This window comes from Dermacentor silvarum, chromosome 5 (genome assembly GCF_013339745.2).
Source record: "Dermacentor silvarum isolate Dsil-2018 chromosome 5, BIME_Dsil_1.4, whole genome shotgun sequence".
Taxonomy (NCBI): Eukaryota; Metazoa; Arthropoda; class Arachnida; order Ixodida; family Ixodidae; genus Dermacentor; species Dermacentor silvarum.
Window position 1 is genome coordinate 50,018,295 of NC_051158.1, and position 27,769 is coordinate 50,046,063.

General features: G+C 46.2%; 1 protein-coding gene across 1 annotated transcript in view; it reads left to right on the forward strand.

The window, feature by feature from the left end:
- Positions 1 to 7,188: 7,188 nt before the first annotated feature.
- LOC119453379 (cytochrome P450 6B5) overlaps positions 7,189 to 27,769 on the forward strand; it is a 100,784-nt gene continuing 80,203 nt past the window's right edge. The window contains exon 1 of the mRNA XM_037715422.2: positions 7,189 to 7,379. Within this exon, the coding sequence (XP_037571350.1) occupies positions 7,303 to 7,379 (77 nt within the window). The 5' untranslated portion in view covers positions 7,189 to 7,302. The remainder of the gene's footprint in view (positions 7,380 to 27,769) is intronic.

Sequence of the window (27,769 nt, forward strand, 5' to 3'; positions counted from 1 at the left end):
CCCTAAGGAGCTTATGACAGATTTGTGCTGTGGGCGTGGCCCTGTTTATCAGTCATGCTCACCAAGGTGCTCCATGATTTAAAAAGTACTTAGCGCATAGCAGCTGCCGAAAATCAGTCATGCATGCTGTAATGAAGATTTACTCACGCATACTGACATCTCCGCAATCCTCGCCATGCACGACATTAGTACAAAAAACATTTAATTGAGACAACAGCCCTACTCGTACTGATTTGCGGTGGTTCCGCTCCCTGGTGGTGAAGTGGCTACGCATGCCATCGTCACTCTGAGGGGCCCAACGTGGCGAACCAGAAGCAGTGAGAGAGCCTGCATAAGGATGTTTGGGAGCCGGTTTAGTATTTTGAGTTGCGGAACTCCAGTGGCGACAAATGAATCTCAACTGGAAGCTCGGCCTTATTAACCGAATGGAGCACAGCTTTTCTTGATTCCTGCGACCATACGTTCCTTACAGAGCACACCTTCACTTCCGGATACACAGGAGTATAGAAGCCGAGAGCGGGTGGTTAGATAGTGTCTCGGCCATCATCGTTGAGTGTCACTGAAGCCTCGCGACCACTTAATTCGAGGGTCGGCTTTGCCATGCACTATCTTGAGTGCAGATGAAGTGTTGAGTTGCGGAAGCTTGTAGCATTAGGGGTCAAAAGAGCCGCACCTTTCTTAGGCTGCAGAACGAGCACCGTAGATACCCCTTTCCGAATGTCTATAGTGTAATCTGGGCTCCGCACACTGTTGAGGAATTCAAGGAGCTCTTGACTATAAACGGGCGAGTCATAAGTATTTCTTGAACAGACCACAAAGGCCAAGTCGGACGAGCTACGTGACGGGGAAGCCATTGTAGGAGGCAACATTTCTCTGTTGCTGACCAAAGGTATTCGTGTAGCGCGAAGCCTTGTTGAACTTTGTGACAGCCAGACAGCGGTCCTCCTTATCAACTTTATCATTGAGCGTCGGCCCATTTTTCGTGGCACTCGCCGAACCATCAACGGACATGGTAAAGTGTTGTGCTTCTGAAATTGGTAAAGACGATGGTTCGCTCTGAGGCATCTATTTAAACTCCGAGCATATCGAAGACAAAAGAGCACACTGCAGGAACTCTTGAACGTGCTCCACGCGTGCTTTGCTCGGTCTACTAAGGTGGGCAAAACGCCAATAAAGCAGTACCGAATATCGACATAAGACAACGCACGCCCCATCAAGCAACAGCCCTATCGTGTCCCGCCGGAAAACGTCAGGCAATTCAAGCCCAAGTCAAGAAGATGTTAGGTTAGATGATGGCGTCATTCAGCCTACGCACAGTCCGTGGTCCTCCCAGGTCGTTCTTGTCCAAGAAAAACAGCCCGAACGCTTCATTTCTGTGTTGACTATAGGCGCCTCAACGATGTTGCCAAGAAGGACGTGTACCCGCTACCACGTATCGATGACTCTTTAGACAGGTTGTGGCGAGCTAGGTATTTTTCATGTGTCGATCTAAAGAGTGGTTACTGGAAAATTGAGGTAAACAAACGAGACCGCGAAAAAACTGTTTTTGTCTTTTGTCGCCCTAGATGGCTTTTATGAATTCAGCGTACTTTCTCTCGGCCTCTGTTGTGCACCAGCAACTTTCCAGCGAATGATGGACACGGTTCTCGCTAGTCTGAAGTGGCAAAACTGCCTCGTCTACTTCGACGACGTGGTTGTTATTTCGGTGACATTTGACGAACGCCTGAAACCACTGCGACAAGTTCTCGAAGGATTTCGATCGGCTAATCTCATCTTTAAAGCATCAGAAGTGTCACTTCGGCTACAAGGAGTTTATGTTTCTGGAACACGTCCTAAGCGCGGAAAGCGTTAACCCAGATCCCGAGAAAACTGCCGCTGCATCCACGTTTCGAACACCGACCGACAAGAAAGGTGTCCGATGCTTCCAAGGCCTTTGCACATACTAGCCGCGTTTTATCGAAAATTTTCAAAGGTGGTGGAACCGCTGACTCGCCTCGTGAGGGACGACGTATCTTTCATCTGGACCTCACAGCAAGAGACTCCTTTCACCGAGCTTCGACAGCGCCTGGTGTGACCACCAGTGTTGGCCCACTTTGACGAGAAGACGGGCACGGAAGTCCATACCGACGCCAGTAATGTAGGTCTTGGTGCGTGCTTGCACAATGATAGGAAGGCATTGAAAGAGCGATTGCTTAGGCAAGTCGCACACTATCGCGTGCAGAGACCAATTACACCACCCAGAGGAAATTCTTGCAGTCGTATGGGCCCTGGCTAAATTTCGGCCATTCCTCTACGGCAGTCCATTCAAAGTTCTGAAAGAACGTCAATCGTTAATGCTGGCTTGCAAACCTGCGGGACCCTTCCGGACAACTGGCACAGTGGAGTCTACGTTTGCAGGAGTACGACAGGACCATCATGTACAAGTCGGGCCGTATGCGCGAAGATGCTGACGCCCTCTCGCGCGCCTCAATCGACACTACCATCCAAGTTATTGAGGACGACGAACGCTTTCTTTGGGGTCAGTAATTGAGACCGATTTGTCTACACGGTAGAGCACAGGCGACGCAATACGACCTATATAAAAACATCTAGAAGGAAGAAACCCTTTCATACTTCGGCATATCGCTCAAGGATTTTCCTCTTTTTGTTTACGGCCTGGCGTCTTGTGCAAGAAGAATTTCGCTGCCAAAAACAAGACCTCCTTTTTCCTCGTGTCAGCTGGCTTCCGTTACGAAGTTTTGGTCGCCTGCCATGACAAGCCTCCGTCTGGCCATTCGGTCTTAACGCGAACCCTTGCTAGAGTGCGCAAATGCTACTACTGGCCGAAACTTGCCGCGTGTGGTAAGCGGTGCGTGCCAAGCCTTCCGTGAGTGCCAGCGCCGGAAGTCACTGGCAGTGAAGCCTGCGGGATTGCTGAATCCGATGGATCCATCTAGCAAACCTTTCGACCAGGTCAGCATGGACCTTCTGGGCCCGTTTCCTCTGTCATCTTCTAGAAACAAGTGGATGACGGCCGCCACAGCCTATTCAACCCGGTATGCTGCGACAAAGGCGCTGCATCGAGTCGCAGCTTCCGAGGTAGCCCAGTTTTTTGTACACAGCATCGTACTACGGCATGGCGCCCTATCGGAGGCGATCACAAACGAAGCAAAGAGTTTACAGCACACCTCATTGAAGACGCTTTTAAACTCAGTTACACCATCCATCGAAAGACAACTGCCTGCCATCCGCAGATAAACGGCTTGACTGAAAGGCGGAACAAAGCAATGACTGACTTGTTGTCTATGTACTATCGACCAAAAATGTTTACGGATCACGGATTTCAGAAAACGCTAAATATCCAGAGCAGCCTTTAAAAGTAGCCAGTAAAACCGTATACATCACAATGTTGTTCGCATATACCAGTAGAGGCTGGAAATGGGAATACCAGGCTGCGTTTTGAGGCCGCGGAGGCATTCAGATTTTTGTCAGATCCCTTGGCCTGTAAACTTTTTTGGTCGATAGTACGTAGACGTACAGCACAAGACCTGGAACGAGATACTCCCTTAGCTAACGTTTTCATATTACACTGCCACGCAAGAAACAACACGCTTCATGCCGTTTTGCCTCATTTCTGGCCGTGAAGGGCAGACTATGCTAGAAGCAATGCTACCATGTGACAACATCGATCATCGTGATCTCGTCCAAGATGCCGAACTTTTCCTGCTACGCGCGGAAGAAGCACGTCAGCTTGCCAGAGTGAACATAAAGAAACAACACAGCATCGATGCGCGCTGTTACGATCTCCGCCATCGATAAGTTGAGTTCCAACCTGGATATCATGTTGTGGTCTGGATCTCCGTCCGCCGAAAAGCAACATCCAAGGAAGTTTTGAGCGCTACTTCGGACCCTACAGAGTGGTGTAGCGAATTAGTGACGTAAATTACGAAGTCCTTCCTCACGGAAGCCAGCCTCCCCGACGTCGACAATCGCAATTTCGGATTGCGCGCGTTGTGCGGTTAAAACCGGCGTCTAATAACCAACGTTTTCAGCAGCTTACGTTTTTGTTTCTCGTCGTTCAATGACTTGTGACTATACCACACTCCACAGTGATTGTTACATACCCTTTGTGTTTATCCTAGGTTCTCTCGGCCTTGTCACATCGAGCCTATGTTTTCCTTCTTTCTTTCAGTTTTTTTTTTCTTTTTTGAGCAGGAGTTAATGTCACATGGTGTGGCAGTCCAGAGTCTGAAGGCGAGGAGAACGAGGTTGATCATAGCCTCTCGCGTCGACGCTTGCGCTCACTAAAGTGCTAACACCTGGAGACTCAGCGTGTACGTCAACAGGGTATCATAATCATCATCATCAGCCTATATTTATGTCCACTACAGGACGAAGGCCTCTCCCTGCGATCTCCAATAACCCGTGTCTTGCGATAGCTGATTCCAACTTGCGCCTGCAAATTTCCTAACTTCGTCACCCACCTAGTTTTCTGCCGTCCTCAACTGCGCTTCCCTTCTCTTGGTATACATTCTGTAGCTCTAATGGTCCACCGTTTATCCATCCTACGCATTACATGGCCTGCTTAGCTCCATTTGTTCCGCTTAATGTCAAGTAGAATATCGGTTATCCCCGTTTGTTCTCTGATCCACACCACTCTCTTCCTGTCTTTTAACGTTAGGCCTAAGATTTTTCGTTCCATCGCTCTTTGTGCGGTCCTTAACTGGTACTCGAGCTTCTTTGTTAACCTCCAAGTTTCTGCCCCATATGTTAGCACCGGTAGAATGCAATGATTGTACACTTTTCTTTTCAACGACAGTGGTAAGCTCCCAGTCAGGATTTGGCAATGCCTGCCGTATGCACTCCAACCCAATTATATTCTTCTCTAAATTTCGTTCTCATGATCAGGGTCCGCTGCGAGTAATTGACCTAGATAAACGTACTCCTTTACAGACTCTAGAGGCTGACTGGCGATCCTGAATTCTTGTTCCCTTGCCAGGATATTGAACATTATGTTTGTCTTCAGCATATTTTGTCGTCACCCGGGTATGTGCGGCAACTTATATATGTATATATATATATATATATATATGTACTGTGAACTACGAACAGAAATATTCTATACCATTCCCAAAATCGAACTTCTCTGTATCCCTTGGGCCCCTATAGTGGCACCAATTCTCCCAGGTTGTCCGTAAACGACCGGAAGCATATAAACCGCGAAGTGAGGAGAAGTCCTGTAAACGTAAAGCGCACTCGTTATATAAAATTGGCAAACAGTTTTCATAGCCAAGATTCAATAACTAAATTTAGCGCATTCTTCTGCTTCGCTCCGGGCGCCGCCATTGTTCTCTTTCCGACCAGTAAACCAATCTTGCTAACCGTGTACTTGGCTGTTCTTGCAATAACATACGCCTGCATGCTCGTCCCGTCAAACTTTCTTACCAAACGTTGCTCAGGTCCAATTTCGAATTAACATTCGCCACCTATAAACCTATTTATTTATTTCATCAAAGCTTTACAATTTCTTCAGATCGCACTACATCACTCCTCCTATCTGCTACTCATGTCAATGCAACGTTCACAACAGCTCGGTTCCCGCATCTGTCTTCCGATACCTTGTGCTTCGTCACAAAGTTCTCAAGTTCTGCGTTCTAACGTGCCGAAACAACGATCTGATCATGACGCACGCCGTAATGGTGGTCTCGGCGTTAATTTTGAGTACCTGGTGTTATTCACGTGCACCTAAATCTAAGCGCACGAGCACTTTTGCATTTCGATCCCAGCGAAATATGGCCGCCGCTACCCGGATTGACCCCCCGACCTCGAAATCAGTAGTGCAACAACATAGCCACTAAGCAACCGAGGTGGGTTCGTCGCGAAGTTGTGCGAACGTGCCTTTATCAGTAATTTAATGATACATCGTCTGGTGTACCCGTGTACCCCTGCCATTACCACAGCTCATCGCCGTTCAAGCTGGACCAATAAATTCAAAGCCATACATTTTCCCCCTAGTAGGTGCTGTAGCTCGTTCGTCTTCATTTTTTTTTTTTTTGCACATTCCGTAAGCAGACTGGAATCGTCTGTTTACCGACGCCGTGGCCGATCCCAGCACAACACATGGCAAGAAAACTATTACGTACATCGTTTACTTGGACTATCGTTAGCCCTCGCTTAAAACGTCCTAGATCAATGAGCTTCGAGATACGAGAAGTAAACAAGTTGCGTACAGCGAGCGGTTCGACTAGCCCCGCCTTCTCAACCTCTGCCATGGAGATCACAGAAGCAAAGACGAGATAAAAACGGGTTGGGATAGGCACTGGAAAATCACAAAGTAGATTTAAGCAGACTGCTGGATCGCAATAGGTATACAGCCACATATAATTTTCTCAGGCAGGTTAGGTGAGCGGCCGGCAAGATGCCGACAAATAGACCTAAAGGTGATGCTATCAGCGATCATCAGCACAATCGCCGCGTTTTATTGTTGTTGTAGTTTTAATGTAACGACGCTTTTTAGATTTAGGCTAATTTTGATAACGGAACAAATCATTTCAGGTTTCTTTTTGCTGCTAATATAGCATAACCGTTGAAATGGATTCTGTGGCATTACGTGCGGAAACCACAATTTTGATTATGAGGAACGGCTCACTGGGGTACTCCGAATTAATTTTGACCACCAGAGGATTTTAAAAGAACCCTTTTTGCACGGGATAAGGATGTTTTTGCATTTCGCCCCCATCGAGATGCTGCCGCTAAGCCACCACGGCGGGTATAGCATAACCCTTTAAATCAATGTTCTATGTGAGAAAGTATAGGTATAAGGAATTGTGTTGTTTTTTATTTATTATCGGGCCCTTGTATCACGGTCGTGCAGTATGGTCCCACAGTGCTCATCTCACATCAATGGTGTTCTTGGCACGAACCACACAAATAACGGCATTTCCTTTTTTTTTCTTTTCTTGTTTACGTTGCCGATGCGTTTTAGTACGTTTTTCCGTAACGTTACTCCGATAGCCGGATTCCGAACTCACAGCTGGTGAACGGCGTACAATAAATGTGGCAGATCAATCGCTACTTCAACGAGTGTACAAGCCAAGGATGCCACGATAAGCATCCATACCCATTAACCTTGGCGCTATTGAGCGTTGGCTGGCGCTGAGCCTACGATAACAACTTCCCTCTCTGCGTCCTCGTGAACGACGCCGCGAGTTCGCGAGGTCGCAGCGCACTCCGCGCACGACGCACACACGTTCTTAAAAGTTATTCCGCCGGCGTTCCTACAACTTGGGAAGCGGTGCTCCCTACGATCCGTGGAACGGTGTCATGGCATCTGTCACAGCTGACTGGAACGCACTTATAGCCGTTACAGTTGTCGCCGTTTCCGTGGCTGCGTTATGGAGGTAAGGCGCGGGCACTGCTGCCTTTTGCACAAGACTATATAAGCGCTTCATGGCATGTTCACTCGAATCTATATAGTCGGGCCTCCGTTCTAAGCCGACCGCCCTCCCCCCCCCTCCCTCAACCCCTAAATTGGGAGGGTAACAGAATAAATAAACTAAAGACTTTTTCCTCGAATGCCAGCCGACTAGGATGGCAGTAACGGACAGCTGCCGGAAAAAGCAAATTACATTTATTACCAATGTGCAGCACCAGCTGGGAAATTGTCCCGGCTCACTGTAGGCACCACTGTAATTAAAGCGTTTGCCCGGTGCCAGCGCCGCGCGGAAAGTAAATATTTAGAAAAAGAAATAACTGTATCTATCCGCACTGACACGCATGCGATGCGATCAAAGTAGTGTGCCGATACTGTAAGCCGCATAGTACTCTGCGGCGGCAACAGCCGTTAGTAATGGCTACGGTAGCTGGCGTTAGCGCCATACCGTGTTTTTTTTTTTATTTCGGCGGTCTGCTAACAAAATGTTCTAATCTAAGCGGGCCTATGAGTTTTTTAATTATTGTTTCTTTTAATTATCGGCCTAGATTGGAATAATTACGATACGTGTTTCCCACAGCCTGATGTCGTGAGGAGTGCGAGCACTGCTGTTTCCTTCCGAAATCAGGAGCTCAGACTTAGCTTCACCGACTGCCAGAAGCATTTCGACGAAGCTTCCCGTTCTACAAAACGGGGTAACCCTAATGTATGATGCGTTTATGTGGAAGTACGTTGCACAATGTTAAAAAATATCCGGATCCCACGCACTGTGGGAATTGATGTAAGGGCAGCTGGCTATGCGGTTCGCATTGATTGACGACAATTAGCCGTGATGTTGACGGCGAATGTGTAATTTTTTCAGCGTTTAGTCCAATGGGAGAGTAGTGAGTTCATGTTAAACGTTACCTTGCCTGCACCACTGCTGTTTGTCTGCGTAGTACACAGAACACGAAGGCAGAAATGTTTGCATGCGGCGTTATTGTGTGCCATTGTTCATAATCTCTGAGAGGGTTGGGCATTATCATTGCCTCAAAAAGCACATCGCATCGTGGCGGAAGTGTAAAATTTACCTTTACCGGAAGTGTAAAATTTAGCCCTTTATACGCAATGCCTCACAACTTCAAGTGTACCAGAGAGCTGCAAGAACGCCAACATTATACTAATCCATAAGAATGGAGACGTTAAAAAATTGAAGAATTATAGACGCATTGGCTTGGTTTCAGTATTGTATTAAATATTCACCAAGATAATTTCATATAGAATCAGGGCAACGCTTTACTTCAGCCAACCAAGAGAACAGGCTGGCTTCAGGAAGGGGTATTCTACGATGGATCATATTCATATCATCAATCAGGTAATCGTGAAATCTGCGGAGAACAATCAACCTCGCTATATGGCTTTCATAGAATATGAAAAGGCATTTGATTCAGTAGAGATACCAGCAGTCATAGAGGCATTGCGTAATCAAGGGGTACAGGAGGCATACGTGAATATCTTAGCAAACATCTACAAGGATTCCACAGCTACCTTGGTTCTCCACAAGAAAAGTATAAAGGCACCTATCATGAAAGGGGTGAGGCAAGGAGACACAATCTCTCCAATGCTATTCACTGCATGCTTAGAAGAAGCATTCAAGCTCTTAGACTGGGAAGGCTTAGGATCGAGTGAGGATCAACGGCGAATATCTAAGCAACCTTCGGTTTGCAGATGACATGGTCCTATTCAGCAACAATGGAGACGAATTACAGGAAATGATTGAGCACCTTCATCTAGAAAGTGTAAGAATTGGGTTGAAGATTAATATGCAGAAGACAAAGATAATGTTCAATAGCCTGGCAAGGAAACAAGAATTCAGGATCGCCAGTCAGCCTCTAGAGCCTGTAAAAGAGTACGTTTATCTAGCTCAATTACTCACAGGGGATCCTGATCATGACAAAGAAATTCACAGAAAAATAAGATTGGGTTGGAGTGCATACGGTAGGAATTGCGAAATCCTGACTGGGAGCATATCACTGTCGTTGAAAAGAAAAGTGTACAATCATTGCATTCTACCGGTGCTAATATATGGGGCAGAAACTTGGCGGTTAACAAAGAAGCTCGAGAACAAGTTAAGGACCACACAAAGAGCAATGGAACGAAAAATCTTAGGACTAACGTTAAGAGACAGGAAGAGAGCGGTGTGGATCAGAGAACAAACGGGGATAGCCGATATTCTAGTTGACATTATGTGGAAGAAATGGAGCTGGGCAGGACATGTAATGTGTAGGATGGATAACCGATGGACCATTAGGGTTACAAAATGGATACCAGGAGAAGGGAAGCGCAGACGAGGTGGGCAGAAAACCAGATGGGGTGATGAAGTTAGGAAAATTGCAGGCGCAAGTTGGAATACGCTAGCGCAAGACAGAGGTAATTGGAGAGCGCAGGGAGAGGCCTTCGTACTGCAGTAGGCAAAAATATAGTCTGATGATGATGATGATGACATAGAAGAAAAAAAGGCGAAAGCTTTCACTAGGCCGCCGAAAGCTCGACACAGCGAGAGAGAGAGACAAAACTTTATTTTGATGGGGCACGGAGCGAAGCAGGCCGATTGATTGAGTCTTTTGGTTGTAGCTAGGTTATCTCTCTCTCTCTTTATTTCTTTCTTTCTTTCTGTCTCTCGCTTTCGTTCTTTATCTCTTTCTTTATCTCTCTCTTTCTTTCTGTATTTCTGTCTCTCTGCCTTTCTTTCTCTCTCTGCCTCTCTATCTCGCTCTCATTTTCTTTTTCTCTCTCGCAAAGGAAGTTGCGTTGGAATCGTCAGTACAATGCAACCGTATGGTTCCTATAAATGCACGTTCTGCAAGCGTGGTATATAGCGCAGTGATAAAGAAAAATATATCTAGCGCAGTGGTTATCACACTCGCCTTAGATCCGTGGGTACCCGGGCTGGAATCCTGCCTTGCCAGGAACGTTCATTTTGTTTTATTTATTTATTTATTTATTTCTCTCGGGCGGCGAGCGCGGACGCGCCAGGATGACATCACGGCGCATGCGCAGCAGCGCGCATCTGGCGGGAGCTCGGTGGAGCCGTATCTGTGTGGTGATGATAATTTCGTGGGTAACCTCCTCTCAGGGGCCCACAGCTCTCGCGCTGTACAAGTACGGCCACAAATCTACGCCCTACCCTAAGCTGGCTCCCCGTTAAGGTCTCCAAGATCGCCATCAACAGCAGCTTCGACTGTTAATGCACCACCCTATCGACGCGCAGGTCACCAAGGCAATACTTGGTTCCATGCCAGAGCACCAATCGCGGGGCCTTGAAGCGAGGGCCGCTACCCTACAACCTATCCGAGCCCGTGAGCCTAAGTCAAGCACACCTGCCGCACCGCTCAAGAGCAGTAATCAATTTTGGTGAACGGCAGCGCGTACAGCAGCCCTGCATTGCCGTCTTCAATTGATTTTAGGAAGGAGGGATCAACTTAAACTGAAGTCAACGCTTTTATAGGCATAGCCGTATCTGTGTCGGTTGGTTGCCATGGCTACGGCGCGGCAGTTTCTTGCCACACGCACTAATTACGACTCTTAATTAAACTGCGGAAGATGGCGACGACGCTCGAGCCAATGGTGATGATAATTTCGTGGCACACGCACAAATTACGGCTGGCTTAAACAGCTTCGCTGTTAATCATATGCCAGCACCAATTTTTCAAACAGCTCAAGATAATCAATTTTGGTGCTAAGCGGTAGCGCATTCCATCTTCAATTGTTTTAGGAAGGAGGGATCACTTAAATGAGTCAACCTTTGCAGGTATAGGCATATATTGGTCCTCGTGGCTAGATCTAGCAGACCGGGAAATTCGTGACATTCTGTTTTGTATATGCCTTTCAGTGTCAAAATTGAAGCTGTTATGTTTCAATAAATAAATAAATTTTCGTCTAGACACTCTTCGCCACAATGAAAGCTCGGGCAAATTTAGTTGAGTGAGCATCTCAGTCACTGAATCCGTGCACCTATATTTCGGCATAATAAACCTCGCTGCACGCCTCTGTATTTTTGTTTATTTTATTTACTTTATTCCTTCCTATATGGATCCCATATTATGCTAGCATATTCCAGCGCGGGACGTGCCAATGCCAGATATGCAGTTAGTTTAGCATCTCCGGGAGCAAGTTTAAGCCTACGTCTTAGTGACCAAAGTTGAACCTATGCGGCATTACATAAATTAGTGATGTGTTCTTTTTTTCCAAGATAATTAAGTCATGTGATATCGTAACGCATAAATACTTGAAGTGGCTCACTTGTTTTATTGCTTTACCATCTAGCTTGTAATTGAAAAAAAAAACATTTCTCGTTTTTCATGTTATTCGCGCATAGACAGTTTCTTTTTTTGCAACTAATTTTTCATTTTACAGCGCACGCCACAATCGGTAATTGCTTCTAGTACTTAACCTAATTCTAATTCGCCCGCATGGCATTAAAGTTTAGAGTATATAAAGCAATCATCTGTAACTAAACAAACTGTTGACTTACCATTAAGGCCATTTGTCGTCATAAATATAACATAGAAACAATATATGTCCTAACACAGACCCTTGAGGGACACCTGATGTTACTTTTAGAATTTTCGATTTCTTCCCTATAACTTCCCCATATTGTGACCGGTTGGTAAGAAAAGATTGAATCCACTTAACTATGTTTAACTTAACTCCGAGATCAAGTAGTTTACCAATCAAGCCCGAGTGGCAAATGTGGTCAAAAGCTTTTAATAAATCTAGGCAAATTCCGTCCATCTGACCTGTTCCTATATTACCTGAGTAAAATTGTGTACTCTTTCCGCAAGCTGGGCGATGGTGAACAATCGGCTCCTAAATCCATGTAGTTAGAAGTAAATATGTTCGAGCTTTCGAGATAGTTAAACAAGCTTTTTGATAGGATATACTCGAACATTTTACGGCAAGTACACCCATGAGCAATAGTGTACCTCCACAGGTTCGCCGAAAAAAAAAGTGAATTTCTTCGTAATTACCGTACATAAACTTAAACTGACGAGCATACAGAAAGTTCGAAATGCCAAGCTTGGACTGCAGTCTCAATTTCAAGTTGCGTTCGCAGGCAGTTGAAAAAAATCAGCTTTATTGGGCAATTCCTGGTGCGCTTACTTTTGCTCGCGGTTGTACAAGTAATTTAAATGGGTCTATAATTTTGAACTCTGTGTTTGTCCTCAGTTTTATGAACTGGTATGACTCGCGCCATTAACCAATCGTGCGGCAAAATGTGCTGTTCAAGAGATGCATGGAAAATTATCAATAAATACTTCGCGATTCATTCAGCATATTATCTCAAGAATTCATTAGCGATGTCATCCGGGCCAGGTGACTTTTTTTGTGTCTAGACCTTAAAGAAGTGTATACGTATACCTTCTACAGTTAAGATAATGTCTGGCATGTCTGAACGTGCATTAGTAATTTTCTCTCTAATTTCTGCAGGAAATGGCAAGGAAGGGTCAAACACGGATTGGAAAAATTCGTTGTATCTATCAGCAATTTGCACAGAGTCTGTAATTATACATTCATTGCTGGTAGCATACCCCACATCCTCACGTGATGGAGCAAGGTGACGCCAAAAACGCTGTGGCGAATCTTTCACAAACAGTGATAAAGTGTGGGAATAGTAATGTTCTTTCGCAATAGATAATTTTTGCTTTATAATTATTGAAAGATTTCAACTCTCCTTAAGATCTTTGTTTTTCTCTTTTTTGTTTTAGTTTGCGCTTTAACTGAATCATTTCTCGGTTTACCCAAAGATTTCGCTTTCGCACATTTTCTATCTTCATAGGAACCTACTTACGCATACAGTATTTGGAAATACCTTTAAACTTATGCCACAACATATTGACCTCACCTGGTCCATCAAACGATTCTAGTGCCATCTCCAGAAAATTCAGGATGCTGACATCATCGCATGCTTACGTGTATTGTTTCTCGGTAAAGCTTGGCTGGCAAAACTTTTTTTATGCACAATAGGACAAGTTTGTGGTCTGATAGTCCGTAATTAACAGAAACGGCATAATCAGTAATCCTGCCGTCTATAAATACAAGGTCAAGCACTGACTGAGTACTTGGTGCAATTCTAGATCAACCTGCTTAACATCTCTGTTAAAAACCATGTCAAATAAATCATCGCAATGTTTTAAGTCTGCTGAACCAATCTGTCGTACACACCAACGAATATCTGGCAGCTTAAAATCACATGCTATAATTAGACGCGTGTTTTCAGACACATTGTTGGTCAAAAAGGCGTCAATTGATTGTAGACAGGCAGAGGGGCATTAGGAGGTCTATAAACAGCCCCAATTGCGCAAGTAGAGCCGCACAGCATTTATCTACACCAAATACTTTCGTTATTGGGCATTCGCGTATCATCACAAGCTCAATATCTTTTTATGAACAATCACTACGCGACCACCGCGAGTTTCACAATCCTTACGAATAATTTGATAACAGGGGATATTATTTCACTGTCGGCTATGTCCGAGTGCGATCAGATTTCGGTCACATCGACAATATCAGGGTTATACAGAAAAAGAAGGTGCTCAAGTTCAGTGGTTTTTTTTCACTAGGCTGCGAGCATTATTAGAGAGAGAGAGAAACGAAGACGGAAAGGTAGGGAGGTTAACCACGGACGTGCCCGGTTGGCTACCCTACACGTGGGGAGGGGAAAGGGGAAGAATAGATAAGGAGAGAAAAGAAAAAAATAGTGTTAGTCATTCGCAGAGAGTCACAGAAGAATCTCCGCTGTGACAAGCGTTCGCACAATCCAGTACTCTTCACGAACTGCAGAAGGGCTTTTGTGGCCTTTTGCATGCAAGAATGCATGGGCCATGGCCCGAGTATCTTTTCTTCCGAGAGCGTTCTGTTATCTAAGGTTGAGTTTAGCTTGGAGAACACGTCGTTGAGTATCAAAAGATGGACAGTGACACAGAAGGTGCTCAAGAGTCTCGTCGCACCCGCACAAATTGCACGCCGCACTGTTGGTCATCCCTATTAGGAACGAATAGGTGTTGGTAAATGCGACACCCAACCACATGCGACAAAGTAAAGTTGTTTCACGACGGGAGAGTCCAGGTGGTATGCGAAGTCGCAAGTTAGGGTCAAGAGAGTGCAAACGTGAGTTGATGAAACCCGGTGAATTCCATCGCAGAAGTGTGATGTGGCGAGCAATCGACTGAAGTTGCCGCGCAGCATCCGTTCTTGAGAGTGGTATAGGAACCAGATGATGTTCGTTATGAGCCGAGCGTGCTCCTTCATCTGCGCTGTCGTTGCCGACAATTCCACAATGGCTTGGCAGCCATTAAAGTACAATGCCATGTCTTTCTTCGAGCGTGTGATGATGAGCATGCCTAATTTCGTCCACTAGCTGCTCGTGTAACGCTTGTCGTAGGGAAAACTGTAGAGTTTTCCCTACGACACCTTGAAGAGCCATTATTAGAGAGCTTTAGAATAGGTTTGGGGCCCCTCTTCTAAAACTCTCTAATATCTTTAGTCTGAAATCTCGAGTTTGGTTTCTACTGTGTCATTCAGACGCACGTGCAGTTGTATTTTTCGTGTTTGTTTTCATTCCAAAAGACTGCGCATCGTTCCACGCACACAACTCGTTGTCGCTAACAATCTTGTCATACATGAGTCTAACATTCAGGCCCCGTTCCCTTTCTGCTTTTGCGCTTTCCCATAGATTTTTCAGCTGTCATAGCGCGTTTATAGAAAAATCATCCGAGACAGAAGTGCCGGTCCTTCTTAACTTTCTGCAATTCATGAACACCGAAGTTCTTTCTGTGTAGTCTAAAACCCTCATGTTGACTGGGCATAATTTCTGCCCAGCCTATGTATTCTTTCTGCTGTGGTTATTTTAACATTAAGTCGCTCTCGGATAAGTTCAGTTGATACATTTTGCAATCTCTTCAGCAGCCTAATTTTCAAGTTCCGCGATTCCAAACACTATAAAATTGTTTCTAAAGCTGCGGACTTCTAGATCAGCCAAGTTTTCGTGTTGCGCGTCCATGGCGAAGCCATATCCTTCAAGGTTGTTTCAAGGTGCGTAAATCTTTCCTCCTACTTCGCCACTATTTTCAATGTGCTCCCTACTTAAAGCATTCATTGGTTCAGTAGCTGAATAGAAAAAGAAGATTGGTCGGCCTTAATTTCCTTTATGTCTTCTGTCATTTTTTGTTGCCCGTCCAAAAGTTTCTGCAGCACACCCTCTACCTGAGGTCCACGGTTTTGCTCTATATCGCCACTAAGCAACAGCAACATCGACAAGCATGTCATGTCAAGATCAATACAGGTTTGGGGATACGGAACAACTATAAACCTATTGTCGCTTTTTAAGCACTTTTCAAACCTACTAACCTGCAAATACAGGATACGCAGTTCAGTTGGCTTAATACTAATAGATTCGCCGTGCCAACGAAAGACCTCGGTGCCGGCTGCCTTTGAGCAGCCAGCACAGTCCGTTCTCACAGCTGTTTTCACGTATAATTTACTTTTTCTTACATTATCAGTACGCTTTTGCTCGCAGTTTGAGGGCCGCCATGATGACCAAAAACATCGCTCGCACAAATAGTACCCCACTGTTCAAGTTCTTTACAGTTCACCTGTCGAGATCGCTCAGGGACGTTCTGCTGTTTAGCATAATATCTTGCCTTAAACTGAGAATGCCGAGGCAGCGGCATTTCTGCGTGGTCGGAATGCATCAACTTTCGTTTACTTAGAATTAGGTACGCGGTAAAGAAACACCCAAGTGATCCAAACTAACCTGTATTCCACCACTATATGGCGTCCGCCGTAGTCCGATGTGTAGCTTATGGGTGATAAGCCCTTCATTTCAATTTTTTTGTTTTCTTCGACCATACTTTAGCAACTTTTCATCAAAAAAGTGGAGCAGAACTCACCTGCGATGGTTGTCCAGGTAATGACCTTAATATTCTTTTGAGATGAAAATGACGTATTGATGAAAATTGTCGTTCTATGTACACTTTTATACACTTTATACGTACAGTCAACCACAAAAGTTTGCGGACCACGCGAGCGCGTGCCAGACTGCCTATCCGCGCCACCTAGCGGTACGCCACCTAGCGGCGACAGGGGCGCTCTCCCGGATATGAGCCCTCTTGGTACTCGCCTGCCTGTTAATTTTTTATTCCCGTGCATGACATTGTTAGTTCGTTGTGTTGACGCAGAGCGCTGTCTGCGATAAGACCGCCACATATCTGGCTTGATAGCAGTATCGGAGCAATCACTGCAACCTTTGTCGACTGGTGTGCCAGTGGATAGATAAGTTTCACGAAGCGCTGCGACGATTTTTTTACGCGACGTTTACTGGCGCACTTTGGTTGGCAGCATCTTGGTCCAATGAGTGTTGCTGCTTCTGCGTCTTGAGAGAAAGGGTAGGGAGGTGTTTCACTGTCATCAAAAATAAAGAAAAAGCGGATGCATAGAAAATTTTCTTTCACACATAGGCGCATCTTCGCATCAGTCGCTGAAAACGTAGTAGACTTGCTTCAGGCCACGTGGTGATTGCCTATTTGGAAAGATGCCGCTGCGTGTTCCACTTGACGAAAGAAGGCACATTGTGCGTTTATTTATAGAGGGAATACCTCAGCGCGAAATCTTCCGCCGAACCAACAGGAGCCGGACTGCCGTGAATAGGATTATTCAAGCTTTCCGCGACGATGACAGATTCACAGATATGAAGCGCAGTGGGCGTCCAAGGGCCACGACTGAGGAAGAGGACCGCCTGATTACGGCCGCCATCGTGGCTGATCCTTTTCAAAGTGCAGAGGATATCCGAGAAGCGCTCTCGCTCACGGTATCGTCTGAGACTGTAAGAAGAAGGCTGAGTGAGCTTGGCCTGCAGTCTTTCGTAGCAGCACAGAAGCCCTGCCTCTCAGACAGCCAGCTACAAGAACGACTCATGTTCGCTACAGCAATTGAAAGATTGGACAACAGAGAAATGGGGCGATGTCATTTTTAGCGACGAGTCAACTTTTTCCACGCGCTGGGACCAACGGAAGCGGGTTTGGCGTCCACTAAACTGCAGGTGTGTTTACAGTGTATTGGCAATTAATTCACGAAGCTAATTCTGCATCACAACATGTTTCACGTAAAATGAGCTTTTGGACATTACGAGATTTTTCTGTAGTGGTATTATGTTGAAAACATTAACGATTGTTTCATAGTACTACTTACTCTGAAGCTAATTAAAAGCTGCCAGTGGGTCTTTCAGTACTATCTATTGATGTTTGGACGTTTTCTATTGCAACTCTATAACAGCATTATAAAGTTCATACGCAAGAGGAATCACAACATTTTTAGACGCACCGCTGGAACCCAATTGTATGCTATTTCTTGCAGATATCTGCCTAATTACACACAGAGTGTTCTATCCAGTGGACGGTGTTCCGTGAGCGTGTGGGGAGCAATCAGCAAAGATGGCCTTGGTCCCCTTGTGCGTCTGGAAGGGCCCTTCACTGCGTCACGGTACTGCGACGTCATCACTAGACACCTCGTTCCGTATGCGCTGGACGGTCCCTTCAGCGACGGCTGCTATTTTTTTCAACACGACCGCAGCCCGATCCATAAAGCACGTATCGTCCAGTCATTGCTAGAAGAACATGCTGTTTGCCAGCTTGAGTGGCCTCCATGTGGCGCCGACTTGAATCCCATAGAAAGTGTCTGGGGCATGTTGAAGAAACGGCTGTCCACACGAGCCAACCGCGGCCGCACGGCCGATACGCTGTGGCAAGCGATCGCACAAGAATGGGAAAGCCTGCGCGGTCGACCGGAGATTACTGAATCTTTGTACGAGTCGATGCCCACACGCATCAATAAGGTGCTAGAAAAGGGCGGACATTTCACTTCCTACTAGATCATTGAGAGACCTATGTTTCATGACACTTCTGTAAATGTCTTGTGAATAAATTCATCCCCTTCAGACACGAATTATGATGCACTGTCTGCAAATGCGTCAAATGCGCATGGCATCATTTCAAGACGCTCACTATTACATTCCAAGAAAGAAGACGAAGCAATGTGCTGTTTTGTGCGAGTTTCAGTAAAAAAATTAATTAGCGTATAACTCATTATCTAATTATTCTGAAATCCGTCAGCTTCAATGCTTGCATAAAAAGAATCAACTATTAGGCCCGAAACGCATGCACACTTGCTTTTTCGGTTGTATTCGTGTCGACCGGAGAAAAAAAATACTCTTGACGTTGGTCTTGGAACGCGGCACGTCGAACGATTGTCTAACATGGTAGTATCTCCAGCAAAGTGATCATCTGCAGCAATACGCAGGACAATGAAGTTAACTGACCGCTAGTTGTCCCATCAGGAAGCGGACACGAATGTGCACACTGAGTTTTAGGTCATTTGAAGAAACACGTGGCGTGGGACGCGCCTCCGAAGTTCGAGTCCCCAAACGAGGACGCCGTGTCGCAAAGGGTTATAAAAAGAGTCATCGCACCCGATTATTTCTTATTTTTCTAAATGTAACCACTATAGCAGCGCGGTGGTTCGGGCTTTGCGCAGCAAAACCTGGGCGCAGGCGATCAAATCCCGGCCGCTACTGTCACTTAGCGATGGGGGAGGAACGGAAAAATTCTGCCTACTAACTAAGCATCTGTGTCCCATGGCTGCCTCACCGCTCACTCACGCACTCACGAAAAAAAAAAACAGCGTGGCTACGCGAAAATAGAATTGATAACAGCCGAAGAATACGCTGTCTGATTACTTGTACTGATATTCTGCTCTCAAAATATAAGCAAGTAGCCCTGGCTAACAAAGAGCGCGTCACGTTGAAAGAGATAGGTAGAAAATATTTGCGCATAGTGCGAAAATAGACAGGCCATAGATTTAAGGAGGGATGCGTCTTCAACGTAGCGCTGCTGTCGATCGCTGGTGACGTAGCGGAAGTGTCGCGAAGAGGCTCTTGGCCACGCGCTCGCGTGGTCCGCAAACTTTTGTGGTTGACTGTACTTAGACAGGCGCAACGTCCGCAACAAGCTACGACGTCCTGCCATTTTTGCAGACTAGCGTTGTTGGTCAATACATCGACTTTAATTCTGATTGTCAGCCCTCTCCTGATCGGTTTTGTCATGTAAGTGATCTTTACAGTATACATACATGCCACTCTGCAGTCGTTACCCTGTCGGCGCCGACGCCACGCAGACAACGGAAGCTGCTTTTCTGTAAACCTGTATATGATTATCCCCTTTGACTTCTGCAGAGCATGTTAAGTTTTGCTATGCCTCACCACGAAGGCTGACACAGAGTGTACGTGCCAAGTGGAACGATTTGGTGCGCAGCGCGGTAGAGTAGTTAAAGGTAAATGCCGCTTTAGAAGCCGTAGACTAATGACATTTTCTTATATAATGCCTTAATGACGCATTGACTTAGCGTAAAATATTCACTCGGAAGTTATACTGAAGCCAGTATTGACACGTGTACTTACTTATTCTTTTCTCGGGGACTGCATTTCCCCCGCTAACAACTTAAAGTTATCGCTCAGTGCTAGACGCGCCCGCGTGGTTTCGAACTTGCTCGAATCTTGTCGTTGATTCTATCTGTTGTGTATGTTCTCGCCGAACCTTGTATAATCAGACTGCATGCGGGACACGAATTGTGTAGCAGTTTTTGCAAGGCACGCGGGCACCAGCGACTACACTGAAACTTTCGACGAATCATGTATAAAAGTCAAGCGGACGCGCTAAATCCGCTAATCAGATCTTCGATGATCGCCACTTTGATCGCCGCTATCGTTGTGCCCGAGTGTTACTTTTTTTGCGGGGCACATGTTCACCCCAATAAAGAGTTACGTGATTCACATTTGTCACTATACTGGGTTCTTCACCGTCAGTACAACGTGACAATATTCATGACAGAGCGGAGCATACGCAGAGCGGGTCCAGGTGGCACGTACTGTAAAGATCGCCTCCCGTTTCGCCAGCTTGGCGTCAACGTCCGTCAACCCGTTTTTGCTCAAGTCGAACGGCGCGGGCTTCCGATCTCTTCTCCACCGCGGACGGCCTCAGACGTGGCCGCTTCGGCTCGTCATCTTCAGAGCTATACGTAATTTCTTGGGACGGGGTATCTTGATGGACAGCGAAGTGGTGGGAACCTTTGGTGGGAAGCAGTCCCGTACAGTGATGTGTTCTAGACGCCACACGCGCCTCGCTGTGCGTCTCCAGAGCGTTCTGGGCGCAAGGCTAGAGGCAACCCAAGCCTGCTTGGCAGCCCGAGCAGAACCTCGCGCAATCGCAAGGTCAGCAGTTTTTTACAGCGAAGCTGTTAATGGCTAGTTCCCCCAGGACCATGTCCGCGTGTAGAAATAAACTATCATCATCAGGGTTTTGGCTCTGTGTGCGTGGCGGTTTTTCGCCAGTTGTCAAAAGCAGCACAGGTGTCGAGCACGGATGACTAACATAACTGATCGGTCATGACATTGATAAAATGATATGCTTGTCAGTTACGTCACGATTAACCATAATAAATCACGTGCGGCGCATACCCGCATGGAATATGCGGCTAAGATCCAGGGACAAGAAAAAAGAAAGAAAGAAAGAAAGAAGGAAGGAAGGAAGGAAGGAAGGAAGGAACGTAAGAAACAAAGAAAAATAGAAACAAAGAAAAAATGGAGGGCAAAAAAGAAATCACTTGTTGCTCATGCCCGCCGAGAGCAGGAGCGGGAGAGATCTCACAGGATCATGACGCTGCCGTGCAGTGTGCCGCGGCTGTGAACGCTGTGGCTCATAAGCTAGTCTAGGATGGTGGGGCGGACTTGGCGCAGCAAACGCACTACTTGGGCATCGCGCAGGGACACCGGCGCCTTGTCCTTGCTCTTTGACGAACATGCTGAAGAGGCTCAATATAGTCAATAATGGTATGTTATAAATTCACTATAGCAATATTCACTACAGCAGACCCACCATAGCCACAGCTTCCAGACTTCCATCTTCACAGTAGTGGAAGGCCTCTGAATTTTTGTTGGACGCAAATCATTCCTTTGTGCTGAAATTATTGGTACGTTTGGCTGATCCTTCGGTCTCTCTGGAATTCCAACTATGCGGAGCCAGCTCGAGATCGGAGCCACAGAAGCCTGACCAAGACGTATACGTGCGGCTGCTCACCGGAATAGTCATAGGCCACAAAAGGCAACAAGTCTGGGCGCCTTCAGTTCCAATGTAGCAAGGTGCACATGCACCGACGCACCCATGCATCATATGCCACGCCATTGAGGAAGGAAAAAAAATGGGAGACATCCTGACGTCACTCTTTTGATGCCGGGAGTGCAGCCATCTTGGTGTGCGATCTTCCTTTGCGCCCCCAATCAACTCACCGGAGCAGATGGCGTGAGCTTTGAACTTGCATTGCTACGAGCCACTGGAAGTGCGCGCGTCAGAAGAACAGAAGAAAACCTACGAAATTTGTGCAGCATGTTTAGAGAAGCAGACGCGCTTCTGTGTTTTTCCGTGACAACATGAAGAAGAAGACGAAGGCTCGCGCCGTCATTACGTGCAGCTGGCTGACGCTAACTCCCACTTCGTAAAGTTGCGCAACTCTCATCCTCCGCCTTCGCTCCTCCTCGTTTCTCAACTCTCTCGCGCTCTCTCCTCTACCGTGGCACCACCTACTATGCTTCAGCGTAGCACACGACCTTTCGCAGAGTGAATGCACGCATAGCAAGGCGATGCGCTTTAAGCGATCGCGTTGACTTTCTAGCTCCGAGTAGCTTCGTGTACAGGCTTAGAATATCTTTACGGAGGGTTATGCAAATTCAATAACGGAAGCTGTGTTTCCTGCTTTGATAACTATATTTAAGCATATAAACGAGCCCCAATGCCGTCCCATGACTACTCGGAATGTATAGCGTACGCTACAATTAGTTACGCAGCATATGTCAAGCGCGTGTCGCGAGATCTTGTTGGGAATGGTTGTAAATAACACGTTTATTGTCGAACGCTCACATCCCAGCCTCCAGCAAGCCAGCAGTAACCTGAATAATCTGACCTGTCCTTACCAGATGAATCCGCGGCGCGTATCAGCTATGACGCACAAAGGCTGGCTGAGGGCACGCAATATCGCGGCTCTGAAGGTTTGACAGATTACTACAAGCTACAGTGCCGTCTACGTGCTAGCCTTCGTGCGTGCTTGCCAATCTGCTAAGCACGTGATATGGCTCGGAGATGGACGGTGGTGATACGATGTATCTAGTGCCTCAAAGTTGGCAGAAACACGCGAGGCCGATCGACGAATCCGCACTCTGCATACGTAGAAAATGAAATCACTTTTTAGCAACATTCGTTCGCGAAGAGGGAACGCTGTAACAGCGCTTCCCTCAGGTTCCCACAAGAGCAAAGTAACCTTACGTTGAGGAAATTATTTTAACACCAAAGTGTTTTATCCCGGGTTTCCTAACTGATTTCCGGCAACGGATGTAGCGGTTGTAAGAACCGCCATCTGGGAGTGGTAAAGCAAAGTACTGCATCGGGACGCTAACGAGCGCCGAGAGGGAGCGCTTCGGTAGTCACAGCGCAGTAGCGCGGACTGTAGCACGGAGTAGCCATAGAATAAAGAACCAAGTGTAAACGGCATCGTGACTTTGTAAATTCGTCATTTTCAACGAGGCACTGTATAATAAATAATAAAATCAACATTATTAAAAGTGTCCGACGGCAGCATTTGAACCCTGGACCCCTAGTACACAAGCCCTACATTGAAACCATTACGCCTAGGACACTTTTTTTTTCTTGATTGACGCCAGGGACATATGCACCGACACGCGACTTAGAACGCCCGTATCAACGCCTGGCACTCTTCAGCTCGGTTCGCCAACAGGACGCCGCGTGCGAAGCAAGCGTGCAACACGGTCGCCTTCCCGCATATCGTGCGCCTTTCGCTGGAAAGGACCGTGAGTTCATGAAGCAAGCATGCAACAGCTTCTGTGAAGACACGTTTCAATTTCGTGTTCTTCCGATTCCTATGAAAGAGGGATCAACCATTGTTTTTTTCAATCTTTCAGGTTAGTGACTGACCACGAGTAACATTTCCTTGTGTGGTAGCTAGTCCGTTCATGAAGTAACGCACTTGACGTCGCGCACCATGTTGCGCCACCAATAATTTGGAGGTGCATGTATTAAGGACGGTTGCATTCGCTCGAAAACATCGTTTGCGAGATATGACTTTAGTGAAGCCATGACCGAGCGAACGACTAAACAAGCGACGACTAAACCAGCCAGCGAACGAATGCACGTTTTCTTTACGAGTGCTCATTGCTGCATCTTAACGTTCACACAGTTTAATTATAGCTCACGTGAATCAGCACGTGTGTCTCAACGACCTGTGATGCTGTCGTTCGGCCGAAGAACGCACCCCGTAACTCGGTTTTGGCAGTGCACGCACGCTTTCCATCGGTGGTTTTGTATCCCAAATCCACCGGCCGACCGCCAACAATGAACACGAAAGAAAGAGGTAAACAAAGCTGTTCGCTTTGAAGAATGCTCGTAAGTAACCGCAAAATGGAGCGTTGCTTTCCTATACGATAAGTTTTCACACTCCAGCCTCAAATTTTGTCAAAAGGACTGCGCTGAATCTTATAAAGTTTCGCAATCAAGTTTGCGCACGCAACCTTGTGTATGCCAGCGAATTCAAGCCTTTCGGCAAAAAACGACCACGTAGTTCTTATACAGGGTGTCTCAACTATCATGCACCATTATTCAAAAATAAGCAGATGCCCCGTATCTGGACGGAACCAAGGTAATGTTGTTTGCCGTCGCTTGGAGATACTCAAACAATTTTGCATTCCGCCTAATTACATATTTCCTCTTAATTATTCATTCAACTTCTCAATATTATAATTAGATGAAATGTGCTAATGAGAAAATCACAGAGCAAATTGAAAAGCTCCCGATACAGCATTCTGTTTCTCACTACGTGTTAGATAAAATTGTTTTTCCGAGCGCGAAAGAAACCCCAGAATACACGCAAAGTGTCTCGAACGGCCATTCGCGTTGCAATTTTGTGATTATTAGGGAACGCCATTTCATTTCACTAAGCACAAGCATTGCAAAAGATTTTTACATTTACATCTAGAACCAAAGTAGAACGATAATAACTTCCGTGTTCTGAAAACTTCCTCTACTCAACACTCTATCTCGCCCCGAGAACATAGATAACAGCGCCACCCCTCGACAGAATTGGTCACTGCGCTTCCTGATCATCCACGCCAATTCTTGAGAAGTGCAGCGCCTTAAGCAGCCGAGGGACGGCGTTGCAATGAACTCTATCGAAGTTAAGAAAGAGCTCCGAGTCGAGGATTGTTTGAAATACAGGGATGAGAATGACACTGCAGAGCACTAAGTTACAGACATTGATTGGTGTCGTGCAACAGGTGACATCGACAACTTCAAAGTAGCCAAGTGTTTCAGCTTCAAGGTGTCATGTGGCCTTCAGCTCACCCGTAGCAGAGACACAATATGAACGGACAATAAGACGCTGACAAGCTCTGGAAAAATGGAAGGTTTGTTACCACATGAAAAAACAGCGGCTTCAATGTCGACCAAACCTTGCGACATCTCTCAGCGTTGTCGAAGGAAGCGAACGTGTGCTAAGTACACATTTTATTTGCGCGAAGTCCTCCTTCACTCGCAACGTTATCCCAACGTATCTTATCACACGGTCTGCAAGGGGCAGCGCTGGGCGTATAATAGACAGAGCTATTTCGCAATACAGAGCAGCAGGCAGTTGCGGGCTCTATTCCACCCGGCCCGGGATCTTCGGAGCGGACGCCACGTTTCTCCCGCCTCCATGGCCGGAAGACAGTACGCAGTCATCGCAACCCTCGCCCGCGGCTCCGGCAACTGTGGTCCTTTCGCATCCCCAAGACCCCTGCACGTTTTGCGGCACAGACGACAATGACGTCGGCACATCTCTTCTCGATGACCACCTTCCGGCCCGTGAACCTCACCGTCTAGCTTCGCGCTCTGAATCGACGTACGCCGATATTGCCGCACAAGGACACTGGTCTAGCCGATCGCCGTCACCTCAAAGTCGCCACTCGCGCTCGAGCTTACTCGAGACACCACCCGGAAAACTAGCCAGTGCATCCTCCGGGAGGTGAGGCTGCATTGACGACACGGACCGAAAAACCTCTATTGACCTCTACTTCAAGACGCAATTTGCTCGGTGTTCTCGTCGACGGCATGACCGTTACTTCTCTCATTGATACTGGCACCCACATATCCGTTATGAGTTCTACGCTCCGACGCCGCCTACGAAAACTGCTGACACCTGCCGTCTCTCCTACTATGCGAGTAGCTGACGGCACCCGAACACCGGTTCTTGGTATGTGCACAGCGCGCGTTACTGTTGCCGGCCACCACACTTCAGTTCTATTCACTGTTCTCGACGCTTGCCCACATATAGATGTAGATGTAGATCTTTGGGATATACTGGCACGTACCCAGTCCGGGGGATTGGCCAAGAACCGGGTAGATCGAGATGAAATGTCCAATAGAGTGCAAAATTTTATCCTGAACTCCCCAAAGCTATATATGACAGCTTGCTGATCTACGTTATAAGGAGCGAAACAATTAACCTAATCTATAGGCACCTCCCCGGAAAAAGCACTGGGGTTGCCTTTTAGTGCACGTACATTTTTTTTTATTTAATAAATGTCTTTCTGTCTCTCTCTATGCTCGCTAAGTTAGAATCGGAAGATTGAGAATAAAGCCTGCGTGATTTTGTAGTTATCAATATCTACCAGAACCATAAAATTAAAGCAATTCAAATTGCATTTGGGTCAAAGAAAAGCAGGCTTACAAAGTTTGTACTACCAGTTCAAATCTCATGGAACCTAAAAGAAAGTGTTGGAAGGCAGCGGAAACCTCCCGTCGCTCTCCCCAAGTGTAGAGGCACCCAAAAATAAGACATTTGGAGCAGCTAAATCTCATCCAGGTAGGCGGAGTGGTGTTTGTAGGGTTCGCTTTCTTAGGCTAGTAAATCGTCGACAAGAAATTAAAAAAAAATGTTCGATGGTCTCATCTTCTCTACCCATATGACTGAACCGCCCACTCTGCCCCAGCTCCACTACAACGTATTTGTCTTCGCCATTGCTCGTGAAAATATATTTGTGAGGAATAATGACAACGCAACGAGGATCAACAGTTCTTGCGATGCTTGCGCAAGGGATCCTCGATGTCGAGGCATGTCTTCTCACGATGTGTGCTTCAATTAGCTTACGTCCACATGCAACACTGAAATAAATAGAGACACAGAGGAAGACCGAAAGAAAAGCACAACCTTCGAAATGTTTCTTTTTTCTGATACATGTCCACCGTCCGCAGTTTTTGTGTTACAAAAAGTACATTTTAGGATCGGGATGTCTTTACAGCGAAGCTTCTTCGAATACCATTCCCCATGGTTGACATGAGTTGGCAGGTCAGTCATTGCTCAGTATCTCACCAAGTACTTTACCCTCACTCTGTAAAAAAATAAAAATAAATAAAACGCGTCCGGTGGCGGAATCCGAACCTAGGACACACTCGATTACAGCACCAATCAAATGCTGTAACCACCAGGCAAAATCGCTTTTTTTATGCTGTTTATTACAGTAACGTGCAACACGGATAACATATTCACCAATTGTAGATAGCTACTAACTGCGGACACAATGAAATTCACACACACAGAAGAGCACAATCACAAGCACTGTTCACACATTAGGTGCAAATCCAGGCCTCGCTTTAGAAGGGCGTAAGGATAAGCACGTCACGAAAAGGGGTACCAGACCGGTTGAGTATCACATTAATCACAAACATATCCTATGCGTACAGCCATCTGAATGAAAATACAGTCTTGAACGTAAGATCGGTTCGGCGTTATGTCCACCGCCCGTGCTTTCCACAAATTGTGCTTCCTATGAGAAAACAATCATGGTACCACGATTTTATATCTGGCAGCAGTTATCGCATAGTACGAGGGTTGATTTCGAAGTCTATCGTAGGAGTCTGTGGCAGCACATTAAAAAATAGGATTGCGTCTTTTGCAGTGAATGGAACAATGTTCAATTGTCTCCTGCACACCGCCAAAGTTCACAGTTAACACAAGACACAAATATACCTTTTTTCCGTAGCCTGGTGTTAAACGGTAGATTTCACTATCAAGTTTATAAAATAATGTTTTGCAGCACGTATATTCTTTCTTGCAGCCCAACTATAGCTCTTCCGGATGGAATAGTCACGTGTTCACCATGATGATGACTCCATATTATAGCACCTACCCACACCGGCGTTCGGCAATAGAGGAGGAGTAATAAACTTTATT